At 36.6% G+C, this 23,566-nt stretch overlaps 1 protein-coding gene and 1 long non-coding RNA gene across 2 annotated transcripts in view; one reads left to right on the top strand and one right to left on the bottom strand.

Moving 5' to 3' along the window:
• The window catches only part of LOC105458695 (fibrillin-2-like), a 42,649-nt gene extending 22,616 nt beyond the window's left edge, over nucleotides 1-20,033 (bottom strand). Inside the window, exons 1-14 of the mRNA XM_011704187.1 lie at nucleotides 20,022-20,033; nucleotides 19,394-19,746; nucleotides 17,605-17,909; nucleotides 7,585-7,667; nucleotides 6,409-6,519; nucleotides 6,114-6,257; nucleotides 4,560-4,662; nucleotides 4,311-4,495; nucleotides 3,565-3,813; nucleotides 3,220-3,375; nucleotides 2,050-2,334; nucleotides 1,703-1,825; nucleotides 373-621; nucleotides 12-131 (exon numbers count right to left, since the gene is read on the bottom strand). Of these exons, the coding sequence (XP_011702489.1) occupies nucleotides 12-131; nucleotides 373-621; nucleotides 1,703-1,825; nucleotides 2,050-2,334; nucleotides 3,220-3,375; nucleotides 3,565-3,813; nucleotides 4,311-4,495; nucleotides 4,560-4,662; nucleotides 6,114-6,257; nucleotides 6,409-6,519; nucleotides 7,585-7,667; nucleotides 17,605-17,744 (1,948 nt within the window). The 5' untranslated portion in view covers nucleotides 17,745-17,909; nucleotides 19,394-19,746; nucleotides 20,022-20,033. The remainder of the gene's footprint in view (nucleotides 1-11; nucleotides 132-372; nucleotides 622-1,702; nucleotides 1,826-2,049; nucleotides 2,335-3,219; nucleotides 3,376-3,564; nucleotides 3,814-4,310; nucleotides 4,496-4,559; nucleotides 4,663-6,113; nucleotides 6,258-6,408; nucleotides 6,520-7,584; nucleotides 7,668-17,604; nucleotides 17,910-19,393; nucleotides 19,747-20,021) is intronic.
• Nucleotides 16,530-19,177, top strand: LOC105458694. The gene is made up of 2 exons (XR_975564.1): nucleotides 16,530-16,771; nucleotides 18,787-19,177. It is a non-coding gene; the product is annotated as an uncharacterized LOC105458694 (long non-coding RNA).
• Nucleotides 20,034-23,566: the final 3,533 nt, after the last annotated feature.

The following is a 23,566-nucleotide window of genomic DNA, read 5'->3' as shown; positions in this document are numbered from 1 at the left end:
CTCGTACGAACCTAGACAGGATCTTCCGTCAGGACCCAGATTGAATCCCGGATGGCACTCACACCGAAAACTACCAGGTGTGTTGATGCAACGTCCATTTTGACATGGCAAATTCGCACATTCGTCGATATCTTACAGAATAAATAATAATAAACGATCATAAATAATTACTTCTTTCTCGCGTTCGTTTAATTCTATCTTCAAATCTTTGGAGAAAGTGAAATATCAATTTATTGTTGTTAAAAAATCTCGCAACATTAAAATTTTTTGTTAAACTGAAGCATTAAAAATCTAGATTATTTGAAATTGCAAAGATTTAATGCTTTATTCTCGCTATTGTCGAAATCGTCAGTCACTCAATAAGCTCAATACCGATGCAGTGACTTAGGTCGGGGCCGATTCTGAAGCCGGAGTCGCACACGCACTTGAAGGAGCCCTCCATGTTGACGCATTTGCCGTTTTCGCACATCCCACTGGTGGAGCATTCGTCCATGTCCACGCAGAACGTATTGTCCCTCGAAGGAGTGAAGCCCGATTGGCAGATGCAATGGTAGGACCCTGGCGTATTCTCGCAACGGCCGTTCAGGCAAATTCTTGGATTCTCCACACACTCGTTGATGTCTGAAAAAAGAAGAAAGTTCGGACGAGTTGTTGCGCAGCTATTTCTTGAGCCACCTCAGAAGTATCTTCTTTTTCTTCATCGCAGACTAGGTTTACATAGCAACGATAATCCGGTTTAGTAACATTCGTAACTTCTTTTTAACTCCTTGAAATGTAGACTCGTTTACACGAAGCGGTTTTAATTTATTCTAATACCGATGTTAAAGCTTCTGAGTGAAGTAATCAATCATATCAACTTAAAAAAGAAAAATTATTGATATAAATGATGTACAAAGGAAAGTGAATTTAATAATGTGTATGTATGCCACTAAATAACAGTTAAATTTTAAAAGCACACTAGGATTTTTATAGTGAAATACAATGGATATCATTAATACTTTTATTACATTCATTAAATGTTGAATGTGTATATAATAATACAGTGGAACTTTGATAACTCGAAAATCTCTATAAGACGAAAATTTTGTTTATTTCCTTCCGCTCCGCTGCGAAAAACCTCTATAAATCGAAATAAAACCTATCTTAACTCGAATTATTTGTCAGGCATTTAAATATATTTTTTTAGTTACCTCTGTAACTCAAATTTAAAGTAGCCAGACCTCTACAAGTCGAAGTTCACCTCTATAAGTCGAACTTTCATAATTGTCGCTACCTTTATAATTCAAATTTGTAGCTATGTGTAACTGTGAGTAATAGCCTAGTATTTTGTTTTATGAATATATTGATTCTGACATATTTTGAAGCAAGGACTTCAAAATATGTCAGTTTGAATAATTATAATAAATTCTACTTAAGGAAAAGCTGTTTAGAAAAAGAATTAAAATTAAAAGAATTAAAATTCTCCTTTGTAAAAGTTAAATGTAGATCACATTAAAATTAATTATATAATTATATAAATACGTACTATTTACAATTAATTAGTCGTGCTATCGAAATTAGAAAAAAAAAACTAAATTTGTATTTTTTCAATGAAATAAAACACGTTTTTTTTCTAATGGTTTTTTCTATTAGGAAAAAAAACGTTTTTTTTTACATCTCTAGCGATACGAACGTAATATTTCATATTCTTTATGTTTCTTACCTATGCAGGTATTTCTCGTCGGCGACAGTGTATAGCCATCGTTGCATTTGCACTTGAAGGATCCGTTCATGTTAATGCAATGTCCGTTGGTGCACATGCCTGTGTCTTGGCATTCGTCATGATCTAAAAAGATATTTATCCGTCAGTCAATACACTATTACTGATAATTTTTTACTATCAATATTTAAAAAAATTCTCTACTAACACATTTTTTCACTACCTGCTATTGCAATTATAATATTGTCGTCATAATTATTATCATCATATCTATCACAACATGTGTTGCCGATTTTATCATTATATTAATATACCGTACGGTTGAGAAGGGATTCGAGTAATGGTTTTACCGGTGCAGTATCTGCCCTCGCCGGAAACGACGAAGCCGGGCGGGCAGTCGCAGGCGAAGCTGCCGGGGTAGTTGCGACAGATTCCGCCCTGGCAGTAATCCAGCTGACACTCGTCCACGTCCTCGCATCTACCGCCGGGCTTCCTCGTGAAGCCCGGATAGCACTCGCACTCGTAACCCTCCTTGGTGTCGATGCACTTCCCGTCGCCGCAGATGTCCGGCCGTAGCGCGCACTCGTTCACCTCGGTGATCGACTGCAGTTGCGAGCAAAGCCTGTTGTAATCGTCTACAATTGAGTAATAACGTGGATCCTGTAGAATTGCCAGTCGCCGTAGTCGCTCGCTTTTATCTAGACTTTTATTTTTCGTGAATCACGCGCGGATCTATATAGCTGTCTTTGGTTTTGTTTCGGTGTGTCGCTTCAACGAAGAGATTTTTTTCGCGTAACTCGCTCAGAGTTACTCGTCGGACGGGTCGAACGAGTCGAAAATAGGCTGTCTTCGAAATTCCGCCAATCGGTATAAAATCAATTTGAATACAGTACGATTAAATTAATTTAAATCATGCAAATACTTTTAAAAATTATGAAAATGGACACTGAGAGAAAAGTGTTTTTTACATGTTTGTAATTATTTGAATGGTAAAATAATTATTAGAATTATTAAAAGGTTAAAAGTTTCATTTTTATAATTAGTAATGCTATAATGTTATTAATAACTTTATATTTATGGTTCTATCAATTATAAAAAAAATTGTATTATAAATTATGACAATTTAAAATACGTATTAATATAGTAAAATATTAAATATGAATGGTAAATAAAACAAGCATTTTTATGCAAGAAATACTATTGCAAATTATAACTAATTTTAACGTTAGCTTATTACTTACATGATAAAAATTAACTAAAAAATGTATAAAAGAAAAAAAATAAAGAAATTGTTTTCACGATATGATAACATGAATGCATATCATGTGATAATCAAAATGCCGTTGAAGCAGATATAATTTGTATATTTAAAACATTATAACTATAATATAATGTATAGTTGGTATAAAAAAAAGATTTTAATAATTGCAATCATTCTTGCTCTCAATGTATAAAGTATCAAGTTATACTGCGAACTCGAATTTCGCGAATTTTATTTCTTTCTGAAAATGTGTACATACCACTGCCAGGATTAGGACAGATGTAGCACTCATCTCCCCATCCTCGACCCATATTCTTGCCACAGCAACAATCCTTTTTACTCAATCGCATCGCAAGCCGATTCCTGCACTGTCCGTTACGGTTCACCGCCGTGTAACACAATCCTTGTCTGCCATCTGACGAACGATAGTTATGTCATTAATAAAAGAAAATTAAGAAATTGGTAAGAAAACGTGGAAAGAGTTCAAGATAAAAAAGAATAAAAGATAACATTAGTGATAATGTAAAATTTTAGCGAAATTTTTATTATACAACATTTAATCGTAATATTGATTCTCGTGATAAGTATTAATTATATTAGTCACCGATGCAGAATTTGCGATCCTGGCTCTGTATGAATCCCGGATTGCAGTGGCAGTAATAACCGCCGATCGTGTTTATGCATCGGCCGTCCGCACAGATGCCTTCTTCCTGGCACTCGTCTCTGTCCTTGCACTCATTGGTCTCGGGATCTCTCGCTTGTCCCTCAGGGCACTCGCAGGTAAATGAGCCGGGACTGTTCAGGCACTTTCCACCCTGGCAAAGTCCAGGAATTGCATCGCACTCGTCGATATCTGAAGACATTGTAAGAAATTCTTTCATAATAAACGTTGTATTTATTTCAATACAGAATATAATTTATGATTTAATGATATGTTTTATACATATTTAATGTGTAATTAATATATAATTAAAAAGTAATTTATAATCAGATATAATCATGATTTGTTCTGGTAACTGTAAAACTTTCGAGTTAAATTACATGCACGTTTCATTGATTAAGTGATATTTGATGTTACAACATATAAAAACAAGTAAATTAAAAGTTACAGTCGAATCTCGATAACTAAAATCTCGAGAGACCAGCTATAAAAATCTTCAAGTTATAAAGGTTTCGTCTTATTGAAATTCGAGTAAAAGAGAGTTAACATATGAAAATTACGAAAACTTTGTACAAGAGTTTATAATTTATAATGGTTTTTAGAGTAAAAAATTCGAAGTTTTTTTAGTTGGTTTTTGAGTTATAGAGGTTCGAGTTATCGAGATTCGACTGTAAAATTAGAGCACATACCGACACATTGACCTTGGCTGGTTTTCAAGTAACCCAATTCGCAATCCAGTCTGGCCGGACATCTCTCGCAGGGATGACCCCAGCCCTTGCCTACGGTGGCGCAGCACAACTGTCGCGTGCAAACCACCCCTTGAAGACTCGCCAAGCATTGACCATTCTTTACTTTGGTGAAACACGGTCCGGTTCTAGAATATGTAATCGTTGAAGTATGTAACTCGGCGACACGGCGATATATGTTCGTTATCTTACCTGTAATCGGTTTCGCAACGTCTTCCGGTGTAACCGTAGATGCAGGCGCAACGATCCGGACCGATGCATCTTCCCTGATTCAAGCAGGGCTCGCGACAAATTGCTAATTAAAACCATTGGTTAATTAATTATTATCAGTTATTTTTTTGAAATTATATTTTTTACTTCTTTCCTCTTTTTCGGTAACTTATTCTCCTCGTTAAGTAAACGTATAATAATGACTCGACGTGTATCAATATCGAAACACTAAACTTATCATAAAGTAATATAATCTCAAACGCTTTTTTATAATTTAATTGTAATCTTTAAATATCTTTACTAAAATTAAATTTTTATATTATAATAAAAAAGCATTTAGGATTAATAAATTTTGTGTAAATGTCCGGACATAGGTTTCTAAACGTCCAGTCACTATGGTACGTTTATCTTAAGACTTGTAAGAATTTATGATTAAAAGTGCAATTTTATGCGTACTGAGAGAAAAAAATAGTTGCAATTACCATAAGTTAACTATAATATAAGGTCATTTTTAGTGTCAACTATAATATTTTTGGTATAAATATAATTATTAGTTATTACTAAAATCATTATAGTAGTAATAACGGCAAAAAAAATAAAACTTTCTAAGCCTATAATTATTTTACCATGTATAATCACAAATATCAAATTCACTTTTCTCTCAGTATACCATAAAAAACATATAATTATATTAGTAAATATCTGTACGATTTCTCGTAAATCTTATGGCCAACTAGAAGCTGTCTATTAAGTTGTGGTTCATGAATTTAACAAATTTTTATTATTATTATGTCTCTACATCTTCTATCTGAAAAGAATAAAATAACAATTTTCGTCGAACTAATCTCTCTTTTCTCTACTGGCACAGAATTGCAGTTTGTGTAAAACTTAACTTCTTATGCCTCGCATCAGAGCGACTGTGTCAATATGAGAATATCATAAAGTCGCAGTCGCAAGAGCTCTTGTCGCACAGAGTTGAGGCAAATTTAATTTTTAGCAGCGACTGTGACAAGCAGGGTGTCGCATACATTCAGTCTGCAATTCACAGCAAGTTTGGCGGTAGAAATTCGTTGATTGCCTATCGCAAACAATTCTTAATTGCGACTGTTGTAGATACACTCATCTTGCGATATTCTTACGACAAATTCTCCTGCGACTCTATTACTTGTACGACACAACCTGTGCGACTATAGACAAAAGATTTTACGATTTTTTTGTAAGCCACGATTTTACAATTTATTCATACACGGAAAGAACAATTTTGTTGAACAATCTAAAAATTTTGCTGAAAACAGATCTGAAAATAATTTTTTATTAAATCATGAAAATAATTTGTTGGAATGTTAAAACTGATAAGTATTACTTTAAAACGTTTTGATATTCTAGCAATCATTTTTACTTTCGCACAAAATAATTTTGATTATTGAACAAAAATTATTTTCAGATCTGGATTCAGCAAAATTGTTCTTTCCGTGTACATTTGTTTAGTATTGCTGCAGCTAGCATTATTTTAGTTGTGCGTTAATTTTCACTTACGTTCATTGCAGAATTCTCCCTGGTATCCGCTGCGACACTGGCATCGGCCGTCGACGCAGTTTCCGTTTATGCAGTGAACCTTACATCTGCCCGTCTCGCCGCGATCGCCGCGATCGCCGGCACTTCCAGTCTCGTGGGCTATAACTGTTGATGATGTATTTGTTGAATCAGATCATAAAAAGATTCTATTTTCCACCGTTTTTTTTAAATTTACCATTAAAAAATGACTAACTGCAATTTTACAAAAGGTTTGGTCGGAGAAACTGATTTAAAGAACATCCGGTTTATGTCTCACCTTTGCTTTGACCGTTGCCACAGGCGGAAGCGACCACGCCACCCTCACACAAACAGATATTAGGCCTTATGCATCTCCCGAGAGGACCGCAGCGTCTCGCAGCGCAAATCGCTAAAACAGAGTAGATAATATTTAAAAGCTCAAGAGTATAGCCCACGGCACGTAGAAAAACGTAAAATAGCTTTGCGTTTTTCTATGTGCCATGGGCTTATCTCAAGTATTGATAAAAGTTACAATTAATTTTTTTCTCTCTAATAGAATAATTAACTGCAGCAAAAATATTAAAGAGCAAGAAAATTAAAATATTTTGTAATTTTTTTACATAAATAAACGAGAGAGAGAGAATAAGTCGTTCTTATTTTATTGTTTCATTGTATAGAAATATAATTGTAGGAATTACATTAATTCTAATAATATAAAATAATAATAATTTTAAATAGAAAACGATGCTATTGGAAACAACATCTATGAAACATTATGAATTACATTGTCAATAACATTGTCAGACACCCGGAAATTGTGACGGAATGCAGATCACGAGCGGAGTGCGGCCACACATTACCACTACCAGACAATGCGATCAACAGGAAGCGCATAACAGGTCATTAAACCAGTTTTATTCGAGGCGATCGTTCGTGTCGCATAAATGCCCATTTGTCCGTTACGTAATTGCATCGATCGTTATCATTCCCATGGCAGTATCGGTAATGATAGGTGGTTCCTCTCGCCCGATATTAATAACCGCTTTCCATTCCGCGAATATCTCGCGGGAGGTCCGATTGAGCTAGGATCGTAAGGATATGGATCATTATAGGGAGGTCCTGGATCGTCGCTTGCTTCATTATTGCCAGTAATATTATAGCTTTATCGCTATTCAGTGTTACTATGTATTTTAGATTTTACTTCTTTTAGTCATAAGAATAATTTAATTGCATATAATATATTTATATAATTAATTATCATAGAAATGAATAAGGAAACGATTGACCGATTGCATTTTGAATTTAGCTTGTAAGTAAACATTTTAATTCTTCTATTGAATTTTAATCTCATTTGTTTTTCTTTTACGTTTTTCATTGTGTTATCGTTTTAATTATTCTTGAAGTAATTATACAATATATTATAAACTTTGACAAAATAACGTTTTAGTAAAATTTGAACGGTACTTTTACTTACGAATGACGCACAAGCCTGTTTCCGGTTTCTTTGACCATCCCGGACAGCAATAGTTTTTAAACCTCGATCTGCACACGTTTGGCCTAGAAGCATTTTAAAAATGTTTTTCGACTTTAAGAGATACATATATACATACACATGATTTAAAAAAAATATATATAAATATGTATATACATTTATATATAAATATTTATTAAATAAAATTTGAATTAACTGTGCCTAATATGATCTACCTAAGCAATTTTTTACTAACTAATATTTTTACTAACAATGAATTTAACATTAAAAACTAATTATAATCAAGTTTAAAATAGAAAACATTTCTAAACATTAATTAAAAATATAAAAAATTTTCCAATATTTACATGTAGGTGGCAGTGATAATTAAAAAAATAAACAGAAAGCAAGTAGATTGTTTCTCCATTGGATATATATATTTTATTAACGTTTTATTCAATTGACTGGCTCAAGGTTGAGATAGTCTTTTTTTTTTAAATAACAGTATAAAATTTGAACTTTTATTTAATTAAAAATTGATGAATAAATTTGTTAGTATTAAATAAAAAATAATTACCTAAAATAATAAATTAATATTATGTAAATTAATTTTTATAGTAAATTTGAATAAAAATTATAAAATTTACGGAGAAAATTGGATTATATAGTTTTTTTTACAGAAGTATAAGTAAAATAACATTATGTGTTAATACATAAAATTTCCTAATATTTTATCGTTATAATCAAATAAATTTCCAAGTATTTAAAAATCATATAATTATCTTATCGCAGGACAAAAGGGCTGGTATACATTCTGTAAGATAAATGTATGTATAAGATTCCTTTTTATATTCCTGTATTCATGAATGTTTCGAACCGCGAGGAGTTTCTTCATTAACTTCCGAAGTTGGTGGAAGCAAGGATTAATCACGATAACTCACTTCTCTGTGGCGCCAGTTTGAAGAAGCCGCAGGCGGAAACGCGGCGTTTCCGCGGTATCGTGGCACGCGCAAGAAAAGAGGAGCGAAAAAGAAAGAGATAGAGGAAAAGGAAGAATAGGAAGAGAGCGAAGTGCCACCTCGGAACAAGGCGGCCATTCACATCTGGCGCCTCGTAATTAACGTCAGCTGCTATGGACCGCGACCGGCTTTAAACGCCGCCACTTAAACGCCCCTCGGCGCCGCAATCGCAAACGCTTCAGAGCATCATCACCGGCTTTCTCACGTCACGCTATTCCTCCTTTTTTTTTTATCGCGCGGCGATAACACGATCGTTATCTGACACAGAGGGTTTTGTATAGGGCTGCAGTTCGGAGATTCTTTGAAGTCCGAGAGAGATCCGTCGATTCGATCCGTTTGATTCTTCGATCATTTAAAGAGAATTTCCTCCCCAGGGATTTCACAGTGCTTGGCCGCTCCGCCGGAATACTCGAGTTCCGGCATTTCCGGCGTACCGAATCACGGAGAGAATTTTATTTTAAAATTTACTCTGAAAATCATATTATTTACAGGACAACATATATTATTTCGACGAATTTTAGATAATTTTTACAATTTTTTTTAAATATATACTACAACAAATTTATTGTAGTGCACAGTAAAATTTATTGTAGTGTACAATAAAATTTGTCGAAATACTGTATGTTGTCCCACGATCAGCAAAATTTTCAGGGTAAATTTTAAAAGGAAATTCTCTCCGCGAAACATTGGATATAATTACGTTCGCACACCGGGGGAGGGGGGGGGGGGTAAAATTCCGCGATTTTAAGATCCCTCGAATGAGATCTCGCGGAGGCTCTCCCGCGCTGCAGCGATCCGCGGGATCGTCTTAATTGCATTCCCTCGCGTGCCCTTCGAGCGGGGGCCCAACACGTCGTCGTTTCTCGTTTCGCTGCGGCGCGAGGGAGGAGAGAGATTAATGCACTCGCGTGTATGTACGTCCGGCATCTCTCGGGAGCTCTTCCTTTTCGTACATTTCCTCCCGCGTGACTTCTGACATACGCGCTACACACGCCTGGCGCGTATCATCTCCGCAGGCTGGGGGCATGTTACAGCGGGGGCCGCTTGTAAGACGATATTTTAAATGCGTGTGCACAGCGGCGTGATGAAGCAATCTTGCTCAAACAGTGGCCCACTAACTGCTAGGGGTGTAGTACACCTGGACGGATGTTTACACGCGATTATACGCGTCGGTGAAACGATCCCGCGCGACTTCTCCGGACTAGTTCGAGAGAGGAAGATAAAGAGAAAGGTGGGTGCCATTTGGGTAAATTAGGTGTCATAAAGAGCTCAACTCTGCCCAAACTCGTTTAAGAGAAAATCTCTCTCTCTCTCTCTCTCTCTCGTCGTCTCGACGCAGTGCACTTGAGTTTATCTCCCTTTATGTTTCACTGCACTTATTATCAGCGACGATGAAAATCCCGTTAAAACGTGCCCGATTGTCATTAAGTACGGCGAACGTTCGAAATCGGCGAGAGATGGCTAACTTTGATATACGTGACCGCGTTAATTGGAAAATTACAGCGGGGGCCCCGCGTTCGAGTGGTAATAATAATAATAACGATAATCGGCGGCAGAATTATGAGGACGCTCGGTCGATCATCGCCTCGCGCGTCACGCCAGGGGCCGAAAGCTTTAATCCAATCTGTATGCAAATGGACGCTCCTTGGGAGATTGTGGTCCACCGTCGAACTTGTATCGCGGTGTCCGATCGCGCCGATCAACACGCGTGGCGCGCCATTATAGCCGCGTGTCGGCACGGGTGTAATTTTAACACCCGCCCGTAATGATAGCGTGTCCTCTAACGAGCCCTGAAATCAATGCGCAGCGCGTTCATCCGGCCGATATCTTTATTTGAAGATCTCCTCGCGCTCATTTCTCTGGCGGAAACACAAGCCCCATTCTCTCTACGCTCCCCCACATTTTCATGATTTCAAAGTTTAATTTTCAGTTTCTCGAATTCTATTTAAGTTTATCTATCATAATTTTTTTCGAGTTAAAGTTTTATGGTTTTTTTTTTTTAGGGAACTGTTTCTAAATGTCGCGAACATCAGCTCGATTAAGAACTAATATATTTCTTTCAAATATTATTCAGCAAACACAGATGATAACTGCAATGTTGCTTGTTGCAACATTTCAGTTATATCGCAGAAATATTACAATGTTAAGCTGCAATATTGCAGTTATAATCTGTGTTTGTCGGGTAATATGTGAAATCTAGTATTTTTAGTATTATAAAATGTTAATTTATAAAATTATTGTATTTAAAAAATTGCACGTGTTACAGTTAATATTTTAATGTTATATTAATTACTATTAATTATTATTATCTACAAAGAATTAATAGTGTTTTAATGAAACTGTATAAACGACTGGCACATCTGGATAACATAAACCCCGATTAGTGTGATTAACTGCTTGCGAGAGTGTCCAATTGGAAACTACAATAGCGTCAGAACGAACGGCGCGAATTGCGGGCCATTAAAATTAAGGCGATCAAAAGCAGTCGCGCTTTCCCATCGTGATTAGGGGCAGACAAACAGTAGCGTTTCACGCGCGATCAGGATGATTGCCATCGCAAAAAGCACGACCGGGGCAATTGTTCGCGCGGGTCTCCTTAAACGAGCGCACGTGTCACAAGTGCAATTGGTCACGACTCGCGGTATTGCGACATTACATTGCGGCACTGCAATTATGTCGCGCGCGAGAAGACATCGAGCGCCGATATATCTCGATAACTCGTCCCATCAAGCGAGCTACTCTAGAGATATCTTGGAGAATCTTTAGAATCTCAAGTTCGTACCGCAGAACTTCGATACCCCGGAATACTTCCGGAACCGTGGAATCTCGCTCGCGGCAACGCGGCTCGCGTAATCATTTGTCTCTTCATGTCGGAAATAATTGCGCCTGGCGATCGCGCGGACAGTAACGATCTTAAATTACGCACTAAATCAAAATTAGTCGGCGCGATGAGCGACGGAAAAACAGCTTCACGTGCGTGACGTGCTTCTTATCATTACACAGCGCATGTCGGTTAGGTTTAACAACCTTCGGTTGCTGACAGCTTCATTACTTCGACATCGCTTCCTGTACAAGTCGTGACAAAATTTTCTCGAGGACTAAAGTGGCTTCAGGTGTTGAGATACGAACATTTGATTTTTGAATAAAGTTCAAAGTGTAACACAAACAGTACGATCGGAGCAAAAAATGATAAACGTGAAAAATTTAAAGAAGCCATGGCATATAGAAAAACGTAAACAGCAAGATAAAAAATATTTGGAGAAAAACGTAGGTAACAACTATAAAAGTGACAACTACACAGTTTTATATGTAGAATTAATGTATTGCAATATATAGTCGAATAAACCATTTTATAGTTGCAATGACTGTAAAAAAAACTTGTATAATTGTCACCTTTATAGTTGCCATTATGTTTTTATCTCTGAGAGAACAGTAGAAGATTCGATCAATCAATCGAGAACGTATAGACAATAAATAGAAGCAAATAAAAAGTGCTGCAGATTATCTTACTGCTTGCACTTTTTTATCTGTCCTTGGCCTGAAAATGAAGCTACGTAAAAACTCTAATCGATACTCGATCGAACTTCAGTCGATCATCATCCGTCAGGATTACAGCCTTTTATTTACATAATCCCGATCCCTTCTTCTCTCTTCTCTGCTTTATTTTAAAGCGAACGTTAACAGACATCGATAAAGTATGAAACGGCGCCTCGTCACGGAGTTGCGCTAAAGGTTGCGATAGCGGCTCTAATGCTAACCGCCTTTACATCCCTCGGAGTTGCCTCCTCACTTCCTGCCGCGCCGGGCGTCGTGTAATACGCGGCTTAAATAAGTCTCAAGTACCTCGGACTAACCGTGGATAATTTTAAGTGGCGATCCCGTTAGACTTAAAATCGACCCTGTATCCTATTTTTCGCGTTGTTAAACGAGAGGAACGAGAGTGACGTTAGGAGTGACGGATCACCGATCCGTCCACCAGCAGATCGTGCAGGGTGACGTGCATTTGGGCACCGATAAGGTCCCCTTATCCACGGATCTCGCTCTCGTGCATACACGGAAAGAACGATTTTGCTGGAAGACCAAAAAAAAATCTGAAAATAATTTTTGTTATAGCATCATCAAAATATTTTGTCGGAAACTCAAGAATAATAAGCATTGCTATAAAAAGTTTTGATATTTTAGCAATCAGTTTAACTTTCAGTTTCGAACAAAATTATTTTGATGATGACCTAACAAAAATTATTTTCAGATTTTTTTTTTGGTCTTCCAGCAAAATCGTTCTTTCCGTGTACGTATACCGAGAACGCGCTCTGCATTATGCAGTGCGCACATAAAATTGAGCGACGCTTTGAGAAAAGGGCGAGGCGCGCGGGAGAGGGGGAAGTACAGACGGAGGCTTCAGATTCGCTCGTGGCGAATGCTATCTCCGATATAGCATTTGTATACCATTACAATATAACGCCCGACGAGGTACTCCTTCGCCTTCGGTCGGACGCACCAGCGCGTCCGTCCCAGGTTCCGAGGTTTCTTCTTTCTCGCGGTATAATTATTCGCGGTCGAGCCGCGTTCTTCGCGCGCGGCTCCCTCGGTCCTCGCTTATCAGTGCCGCGATCGGGACGACTCGCGGTTCACGGCTCGCGCGCGCGGCGCGTTGCATGCAGGGGCTCCGCGCGCGCGGAGGGCATCATTCATCATTCGGCGAAATGATGAATCGCCAGCACAATACGCTCATAGACGCACCGGATGACGGTGAACGGGTCATCTCTCGCGCGGCGTCGACAAAAAACCGCGGTGCACATATACTTATAATGCACTTCGTATTCCGGGAGGGAGGGGGGGGAGGGGGATGCCCCCCCCCCGCGGCCGCCCGTTCGCATTCCATCTCCGCCCTGTTAATTAATTAACGTGCGGACATGCGGCGCGTTTATGAACTGGATAATACAGCAGCTGCAACTCGCACGGAAGGAAAGGAAGCGCCTGCTCGCCAATAAAAGTCTACTCTTGTCTCGCAATTCGCATCGTTGACACTTGGATTTTCTGATCCAATTTTTCCAGCTTGCCAACAAAAGTTTGTTCTCATCTTGTAGTTTGTATCGTGACATTCGAATTTTCTAAGTCAATTTTGCTTCTTGGCAAAGACAGCTGTCTCGTTTTACGTAAGACAGACACATTTTAATCGGAAGATATGCAAGGCGCAATTTTACATTTAGAAGAATTTTAAAAGTTTAAAGTGCAACATAAACACGATCGGAGTAAAAAAACGTTTCATTAAAACGACAAGCGTGAAAAATCTAAAAGAGGCCACCGGCACATAGAAAAACGTAAACAATAAGATGCGAACGTTCAGAGAAAAATATAGGTGTCTACAAAAGTGACAGCTATATACAAATTTTATATGTTGAATTAATGTATTATACATAGAATAAACGTTGAATAAACTATTTTATTACAATAACAGTAAATGAAACTGGTACTTCGGACCAGCGGTGATAAATACAAATATATATAAGTATTTCGGGACGCTGGTTTCAAATCATGCGAGTTAAAAAGCATCTTGAGATTTATTTATAGGTCAAAGTGTAAATTAAAAACTATTTGAGTTACAAGCTACATTTAAGTTAAATGAGAAGTTATGAAGGCAGCAGGAATTTAAATTATTATAAAAAGCTCTAGTATCGATAAAAGATACCTCTTTAACTTTCAAACAATTAAACCGCGACTGAACGTACCGACAAAGGGGACATACGCGACCGGAAGGGTTAAATGAGCGCTTCGCTAATGTAGATGTATTAACGGGTGTTCTGTCAGAGGCAATTAAAAGCATTGTTCAGATAGCGTTACTTAATCGGCGACATTTAAGAGCGTTATTAATATCATAACGTCAATTAGCTGCAATTCCGATGGGACCTCCATCCGACGTATCGCCATCTCATCGTTGATCGTGTCCGCTCGAATTCGATCGTGGGCGTCCGAAATACGTCGCGTGAAATGCGTAAAAATGTGAGTTTACAACATTTTCGGCATTATATTCGGGCGCGAGAAGGTGCGAGAGCCAAAGTGGAACGATGTTTGTCGCGTCTCAAAGAACACACACGAAGGATCGTAAAACGCGTAATCAGCGAACTACAGATAACGGTTGCCCTACAATCGTTGAACTTTGTCATTTATCATTTGTATTTACTCTAAATGTAAAGATAATGTAGCGAGCTTATTCATATTTCGACTGCGCTGGGGAGATAATTTCTGAGGCCTGTGTCATACACGGCGAAACTGATGCAAATTACATCATAACTCAAAGAAAAAGACAATGATGGCAATTATAAAGGTGGACAATTTTATACAAGTTTTATATGCAGGACTAATGTAGATAGTTGAATAAACTATTTTATATACAGTTAATATATATATAATTTTTATATATTTGTAACTATACTGCAGTCAATTCAACTATATATACTTTAGTTTACTCAACTACGTACATTAATTCTATAAATTAATTCTTAGAATGTAGTTGACACCTTTGTAGTTTATTCAGTCATTATCAATGTACAATGGCTGAATAAACTATTTTATAACTAAGTATTACTATATAAAATAGTTTATTTAACATATATATATATATATATATATATATATATATTAAATTAATTAAATACATTCTGCAACTATGTACATATTCTACATTTAATTTATTATATTAATTATATTAATTATATTTAATTAATTTAATTTATATATATATATATATATGTTAAATAAACTATTTTATATAGTAATACTTATGATAGTTATGAAATGGTTTATATAGTAATACTTATGATAGTTATGAAATGGTTTATTCAGTCATTGTCAATGGCTTCATAACTAATTGTAAGTATTACTATATAAAATAGTTTATTTAACATATATATATATATAAAATTAAATTAATTAAATATAATTAATATAATTAATATAATAAATTAAATGTAGAATATGTACATAGTTGCAGAATATATTTAATTAATTTATGTATATATATATATTAACTAATGTATGTATATATATATATATATATATATATTAACTAATGTATGTATATATATATATATATATATATACATACATTAGTTTATTCTGCAAGTATGTACATATTCTACATTTAATTAATTCTAAATATAAAACATGTATAGTTGTCGTCTGTATAGTTACTACATTTTTCTCTGAATGCAAATATATTATTTTTATATATAGAAGAAGCTGTAATCGAATAGCGAATGACTCGGGTGAATAATTTTATAGCGGCATAGAACTTGTCACTTGCGTGTCGCAAACGGATTAATTTCCGTCCGTGCTTCGACGGGACGCGATAAGTATCCCATCCAGTTACGGTATATTAAAACGATGAAATTAGTAATGGAAATTAGTGTCGAAACCAGCCATGAGATTATTTCATGAAACTAGATCTGCAGACATTCCCACGCGCATTAGAATTTTAACGATTCGCGCAATTATATGCAAGCATGCAATCCTGCTCTAATACGCTGCTGTCAGATCAGCGCGGAGCGCATATGTATACTTATATACTTAATTTGCGCACTTTGATGCTGTCTCGCTATAATTTCTCAAATGTCATTTCGCGAGAACCTCAAGACAGTTCGTCAGAACTTTTCGGACGCAGCCGGACAGACGAATCGCGATTGGCACGCCGCGCTTGAGGAAAAATATTTCGTCTCGCGCGCATACCATTGTCAATTGGTCGCATTGGTGGAAGTGTGCACGGTTTAGTCGGCCGTTTATCGTTCCATCTGCTTTCCGCGCGGCCGCGAAAGCATCATCCGCGCACGAAGCCGTGCCCGGAGGCGGCGAGCCGCGAAAATAGCGCAAGTGCAAGTCTTTATCGGCGCGACTTGACTCTCGTTGCGAAAAAGAGAGAGAGAGAGAGAGAGAAAAAAATGGGCACGACTTGGGCAGAATTCAGCGCGCGCCGCGCATAACGTAACACTCCGATAACCCAATTAGGTGTTATCGCGTCATTTAACTTCACGAGGACGAGGGAATCATCGGAATCGCTCTCGAGAGATCCACGCTGTTAGCGAAATAAGTGCCGGACTGTTACCGAGATGCTTCTTAAAGATCGGACGATTTAATCTTTTTAAGTGACCGTCCGTGGTTCGTCAAGGACGCCGGTAGTAAGTGATATTTCGTCATTGCAGACATTCTTTCTCGTTATTGTTACCGACAACCTTGAAATGTTGTCCACTTTTTAAATACACATTTCCTAGAGGTGCGCGAATAGTTCGAATTCGAATCGAATCGAATCGAATCACAGTGGATTCGATTCGAGTTCGTTTTCGAATCTGTAAAATTCGAAATCGAATAGTTCGAGAATTTCGAATCAACCGCCTATTTTATTTGCTTCATTTATGTCTCCCGCGCGACCAATTATTCTTATCTAATAAATAAATAAGTATTTTTGATGTATGTAACGTATCCATATAGATTAATAAGATATTCGAAAGCATTCTAACTATTCGTGTATACACATATTATTAATTACATATTTTCTAGTTCAAAAGTGTCACATAAGATCATAATCTTGTGTAATGAGATGTAAATCAAAAACAGGTCTTCAGTTTATTTAAATCATTGCGTAAAATAATGTAAATCATAAATAACAAGTTTTGATATTTAATTACGTATAAAGTAATATGCAAAAAGTAAATCTGGGAGAATTTAATTCAGATTTAATTCGATTCGATTCGAAGTAAAAATTTCACATTTGATTCAATTCGATTTCGAACATTCGTTATCAAAAATTCGTTTCTATTCAATTCGACCATACAAACGATTGATTCGCACACCTCTATAATATTTCCTGATTCGTAACACTATATTTAAATTATTATTGATACATACGGGATGCGTTATCTTTACTCCGAGATTAGAATCATTAAAAAATGGTAAGAAATATATAATATCTAACAGAGTTTAAAGATCTTGCGACTGTATTGCGAATACTCACCCGAGGGGTGACACCGATTGCAGAGTGTTGTCCAGATCCTGGGTCGGACTCGGGGTGTAGCGTTGCCCCGTCGCTACTCCATCCTGGACGAGTTCAGATGCCAGGGCGATCCAGACCGTCAGCAGTAGCAGTGCCAACATCCTGCGCAAGAAACTCGCAGCTTCCTATCTCTAATCCGACTCCTTCTTCGGACACTATCCTGGATAATCCTTTTTTAACTCGCGGTCTCGATACTCGTGTATTTAACACGCATCCTCGATCGATCTCGAAGGATTTTTCCAAGTTATCGCGATCATTCCACTTGCCTATAAAAATAATTTAGAGCTCTTTTATGGGAGCCTGTCCCGCATAAATGCTTACTCGATCCTTCTGGAATTGTCTAGAAATTACCGGCTTAACATGTATACCGCTTAATTGGAAAGAAAAGTTTTGTGAAACTTGTGCAGCCTCCTTTTCCTATTTTACCGCGTAAATTCTCGCCGAGAAACATAACATGCGATAATTCGCTCGTGACTGTGATGATGCCTTTCCGGAAGCGCCAAATTAGTACGACGAGATAGAAGCAACTATCTTCTGATATAAATATCCACCATTGCGTTTTGGCGAGCGAGAGCCGAGAATTTATGATTAAATTCGCACTGTCGTGACGAATAATTTATCCCTTTATTAAAATGCATTTACGTATTTTAACGCCGTAGAATGAGGAAAATAATTTGTAAATTCAACGAGTTTTAGGAACATTCTAATTTTGTCTATTTGTCTACGATATGTTTAAGGATTAGTATATTTCGTAATATATTTTCTTAATTGGATACAAATATATTCAGAGAAAAACATAGTGACTCATGTATAAGATTTAAATGTAAAATTAATGTACATAGTTAAATAAATTATTTTATAGTTGCAGCAACTATACAACAGTTTATTCAACTATGTACATTAATTGTATATATAAAATCTGTACAGTTGTTACATTTTATAATTGCCATCAATATCTTTTTCTCTGAGTATAGTAGTTCAGGGACATGTAAAATTTCTACTTTTCTTATAGAAATATAAGAAATATAAATATGTATAATATTTGCCACTTTTCGGTTTAAGAAATTGTTTTTTCCTTCAGAAGTTTTTTTTTTTTAAATCTTTCGTTTTTTCGAATGAATTATCTACTCTCCTTTCTTTCAGGTGAAAGAGAAGAAGGAGGTTTCAATTAAAGCAGCGTGTCTCGCAAATTCGCGTATTTGCCGCCCGTATAAGCTCCACTTGTTATCACAAAAGCGCGACCAGCATTTGAAGCCTATCTTTAGTTCCATAAACCTAAGCGATTCCCGCGAAAAAGAGCAGGCCTTGCTCGCACGTCCTATTACGAGCGGAATGAATTGAGATAGGACCTCAACCGGAGCGTTTCAGCTTTGAGCGTTTCACCACCGTAACGAATGAGCTCGTAAAATCTGCACCACGGTGTTATCGAGCCTATTGAGAGCTCCTCTTTGCGAGGAGACGAAAATTTCCGAGAAAATTTGTTTGGTTACGTAATAAGAATAAAAATGTTTTATTTTTTTGTATGGGACAAAAATTTGTTTTTTTTTTTCAATTAAAAATCTCTTTTGCCTCACATTTCCCTTAAAAAAAAAATACAGATTTCTTCGATTTCGCAAGAAGAAAGATTTTTCTCGAAAGCGAAAAAGCATATTTCAAGAGGAGGGAATATTTTAGAAAGAATAAGAATTATCCTTTCTTTGGAAAGTGAGATTTTCATCGCGACGAATTAAAAGCGGTCTTTCGGACATACCTGTTTAAACGAACAGCAGTCTAGTGTAATTCCATAACTAGCACGAGTCGCTCGCAAATATTCGCGCTAACAGATCTGCGACACACGCGTGGGCTGGTCGACGATCGCGCATATCGCGATTAACTGTGTTCGACGTTGACGTTGTGATCTCCGACGACGCGCGCAATCACGCGTGAACGAATCAAGAGCCGCGATCAAAGATCATTCTCAAAAAAATCGCTCGCTTAGGTCAGCACTCTGAGAAATCAAGATTCAGATTCGCGACTTGATCTAATCCCTGACTCGTGTGCCACGAATAATCTATGATACGATTGGCGACGTGGTGTGTGCAACAATTTCTCATCTGACTCTATCTGACGTAACGGAGAAATATCTTTGATACATTATGTGAAGATTGAAAATCGAAAATCTTTCCTCAACGTGATTTTTTTCTGTGATTGCACGAATTTAAGCATTTTAACATATAAACCATTAAATTTAAATATGAAATAAATATTAATTAACAAAGAAAGCTTATAAAAGATTCTTAAAGCAGAATTTTATTTCGTGTCTAGTTTATTTTATTTCTTGACGATATTTTTATCAAGTAATAGACGTTATTTAAATATTTAGGAGACAAGCAACGTACTGTTTTCAAGTCAAGATCCACGTCACCAATAAGGAAAATTAAAATAAAAAGATCTGAAATATAATATGTATATATATATGTATACTTTTGAACACCTACGCGACTTCCGACTTCCGGCGGACCAGCGATCGATCTTTCGGCCCGCTTGAGATCGATCGGTCCCAAGGGAGACGGACCTCGGAAAGATGCGCCTCGACGGGACTCGACGCGAGACTGGAGCCGTAGATTGCGGACTCGAGGAGAGGGCTCATCTGGGAAGGTTCTCTCTCTCACTCTCTCTCTCTCTCTCTGTTTCTCTCTCTCTCTCTTTCTCTCTTTCTTTATTTCTCTTCAACATCTTCAACCATCCTTATCTCTTGCTCTCTGTCTCTCTTCTCTTCCTCTGGTCCACACATCGTGTCGATCTCGTTCTCCCCCTCTTCCCGGGTTAAGACGATGACGACGACAACAAGACGGGCCCACCCCTTCTTCTACTTAGCTGTTAACACCACGCATGTGTGAAGGCACGGACACGCGCGCGTGCACGCGTGCATGCGTTCCGAAAGGATGCGCTCGGATGCTCGATCGATCAGTCAAGAATGCGATTTGCGCGAAATTGGCGGAAGTCAGGGGAGTAAGCTCCTTTTGCTCGTGTCAATTTATTAATTGGTACCGATCTGTCTCGAGGAGGCCGTGCATTGAGCTCAGTTTTGCTCAGAATCGAGAAAATAAATTCTCCCTTTTCTCCTTTCTTTTAAAAAATTTCGCTACTTCTTAAAACTGATACCAATCTACTTTTACTCTCTATAATTGTTACTTAATTTTAATCTCTCTCAAAAAGAGAGGTATAAAACAAGAACATTTTCCCTTTGCTTATACAAGGTAATTAATGGTCAAATTAAATTTTAGTAACTAAAAGAAGTGTACAACGACTTATGCCATCTTAAAAATAGTTATTTATTATTTTATCGTTTTGCACAGCGGATATTTGTTTTCAAGTCATTTTATTCCTTGGGACAGTTGTATATCTTATGCCATTATTTCTTATGTAATCTATCGTACTCTGCGCGTATATGATTACATCAGGAATAATTATGTAATGAAGGAGCGGTCTTGATTCGCGGCTCAGATATTCCGTGCATTACCCACATTTTCGTCATTTCCTAGTTAATATTAGAGCTTTTATAATTTTCGTAATTTTCTCGCTAATGCTGGACATCCTCCCACAATTCCTCACGCCTCATTTGGATGTTATCGAGTGAGATTGCAGCTTCGATTGAGAAATACGGGTGACATTGGCCTTTGGGTTTCTAGACCGAAATCAAAAATAGGTCGACACTTCCGAAGTCCGTTCAAGTAGAACACGCGCGCAGATAGTAGAATACGTGCATTATTAATGCAACTTACACACACACACACACACACACACTCATATATATATATATATACATATGGAGCGTATTTTTTCAAATATTAATTAATCATAATCTAGAAATTCTAATTTTAAATCATTAAATTTTTGGATCCTTGATTTAAATTTATATATTATTTATTATTATATAGTTAGTTTTACTTTTACGGTTATTAAATTATAAATTTAAATAAACTGTAAAATACATACACGAGGCAGATATCTTGAGGTAGATAACTGTAAAATTATTTTAAGTAAAATTTAAATTATAGTTTTGTAACTGTAGTATTTATAATTTAAGTCTTATATTATGGTTTAAGTCAAATTATAATATATTTTATTAGTTAACTTTAAATTGTGCTTAAATTATAAAAACTATAATTATAAAACTATGATTTAAATTTTACTTAACTTTAATTTTCATGTAAAGAAAAAATATATAAATTTGAATTTAGAAGACTTTTTCTAATAATAATAAATTTTAGTAAAAATTGGAATAATTATAGTAAATATTAAATTATAAACTAAAACAATGTATTAAAAGTATAATGAATAAAAATGAAATTTTTAATAAATTCGTAAATCACATTAAAAATAAATAAATTATTTAAAAGAGTGTGTACTAAATAATTTTATACTCAAAAAAGATTTTAATTATTAAGTTAATTATTAAACTGATATATTTTAGCTTACACTGTTTAATTCAAATTTTGATTATTTTAAATGATAATGTATGATTTATCTTAACGTAAAATTGAAATTTGTAATGGGATCAAGAACCATGAACCTTGTATATTGATTTGCGCATCAATCTTTTTCATCGGCATTATGTAAGCACCATTGTCAGCGACGGCGTTTAGCGCAACTCTTCAGGATCCTTGGGGTCGGGGGTCTGATGATATGCGGGTGGGAACGCGACGACGCGACAACGTGTACGGAAACCTCGTGTATGTACGTACGAGGAGAGAAGAAGCCGGGGGAGAGTGAACCGGGAGATGTGCCGGCTAATGGGGACGCGTAAAGCGTATTCGAGCGCGACTCGGTATGCCGAGTCGACTCGCGCGCGAGTCGAGAGGCCGCGAGATGCCTGATAAAACGCGAGAGAACCGCGTGGTAATATCCGCCTCCTCATCCACGCATTCTGCATCGACGAGGACTGTCAGCGAGGCTGTTTCTCGCGAAGCGATAGATGCGTATCGCACCCACGTGGTCTAGCCGCAATCAGCAACGCTCGGTATCCAGGGACATTGGATATATGAACGTGTCAGTTATACACGTGACGCTTGGACTTACACAATTTTATCTTTCTGTTAAATAAAAATATACTTACTTTATATATATAATTAATGCGACCCGGGCACGCCAAGTTTTTTCTTCATTATAATCTAGTTTATCACTTTTCCATTTTTCAATTTTTAAATATTTTTCATAAATAAGCTTTTTTGAGGTCTTTTTTAATAATGAGGTACTTGGTTAATTTTATTGATTTCACGACTATTTTTGATCAACACATTTTTTTAGGTACTTGGCGTATATTCTTTCTTTTTTTAAAAAGATTTTTTATGGGATTATTTATATGTTTAGCTTTCTTACCAGAGAAGCTAATAATAGAGGGCTTCGAGAATTAATTGTTAATATTATTTTTAAAAACTGCGACTATATAAAACCATTTGTCGAATATTTTACTAACACATGGATAAATGGTTTTAAGCCCGCATCGTTTTGTGTACACCAACAAGAACACAGAACAAACATGTCAGAAAGGACTGAAAAGCACAACCGGGAGCTAAAACAAGTGTTAAAGAAACATTCGACAATTGTTGAATTTTTGGGTATACATATACACTGCTCAAAAAAATTATGGCATAGAAAAATTTTGACCAAAAATTGGTCAACTTTGATTAACGGTAACTCCGCGAAAAATCATCGTAAAATGATGAACTTTTTTTCAAATGAAAGCTTGAAATCTCTACTTTAAGATACTGTGAGTCGATTTTTAATTTAATGCACCCCTGTTGCTGTAAACTCTTAAATCTGAGAGCATGTTTGCCACACTGAAAATTGCAAAGTTTGAACGAGTGCACGGACTTGCTAAAATTTTTCCGGGGATGCGGTTTCCAGCGTCATAAAACTGAGTCGACAAGGCACACAGGGG

This window comes from Wasmannia auropunctata, unplaced genomic scaffold (genome assembly GCF_000956235.1).
Source record: "Wasmannia auropunctata unplaced genomic scaffold, wasmannia.A_1.0 LD334385.1, whole genome shotgun sequence".
Classification (NCBI taxonomy): domain Eukaryota; kingdom Metazoa; phylum Arthropoda; class Insecta; order Hymenoptera; family Formicidae; genus Wasmannia; species Wasmannia auropunctata.
Note: the sequence above shows the minus strand (reverse complement) of the source record. Positions and strands in the feature narration are given on the sequence as shown.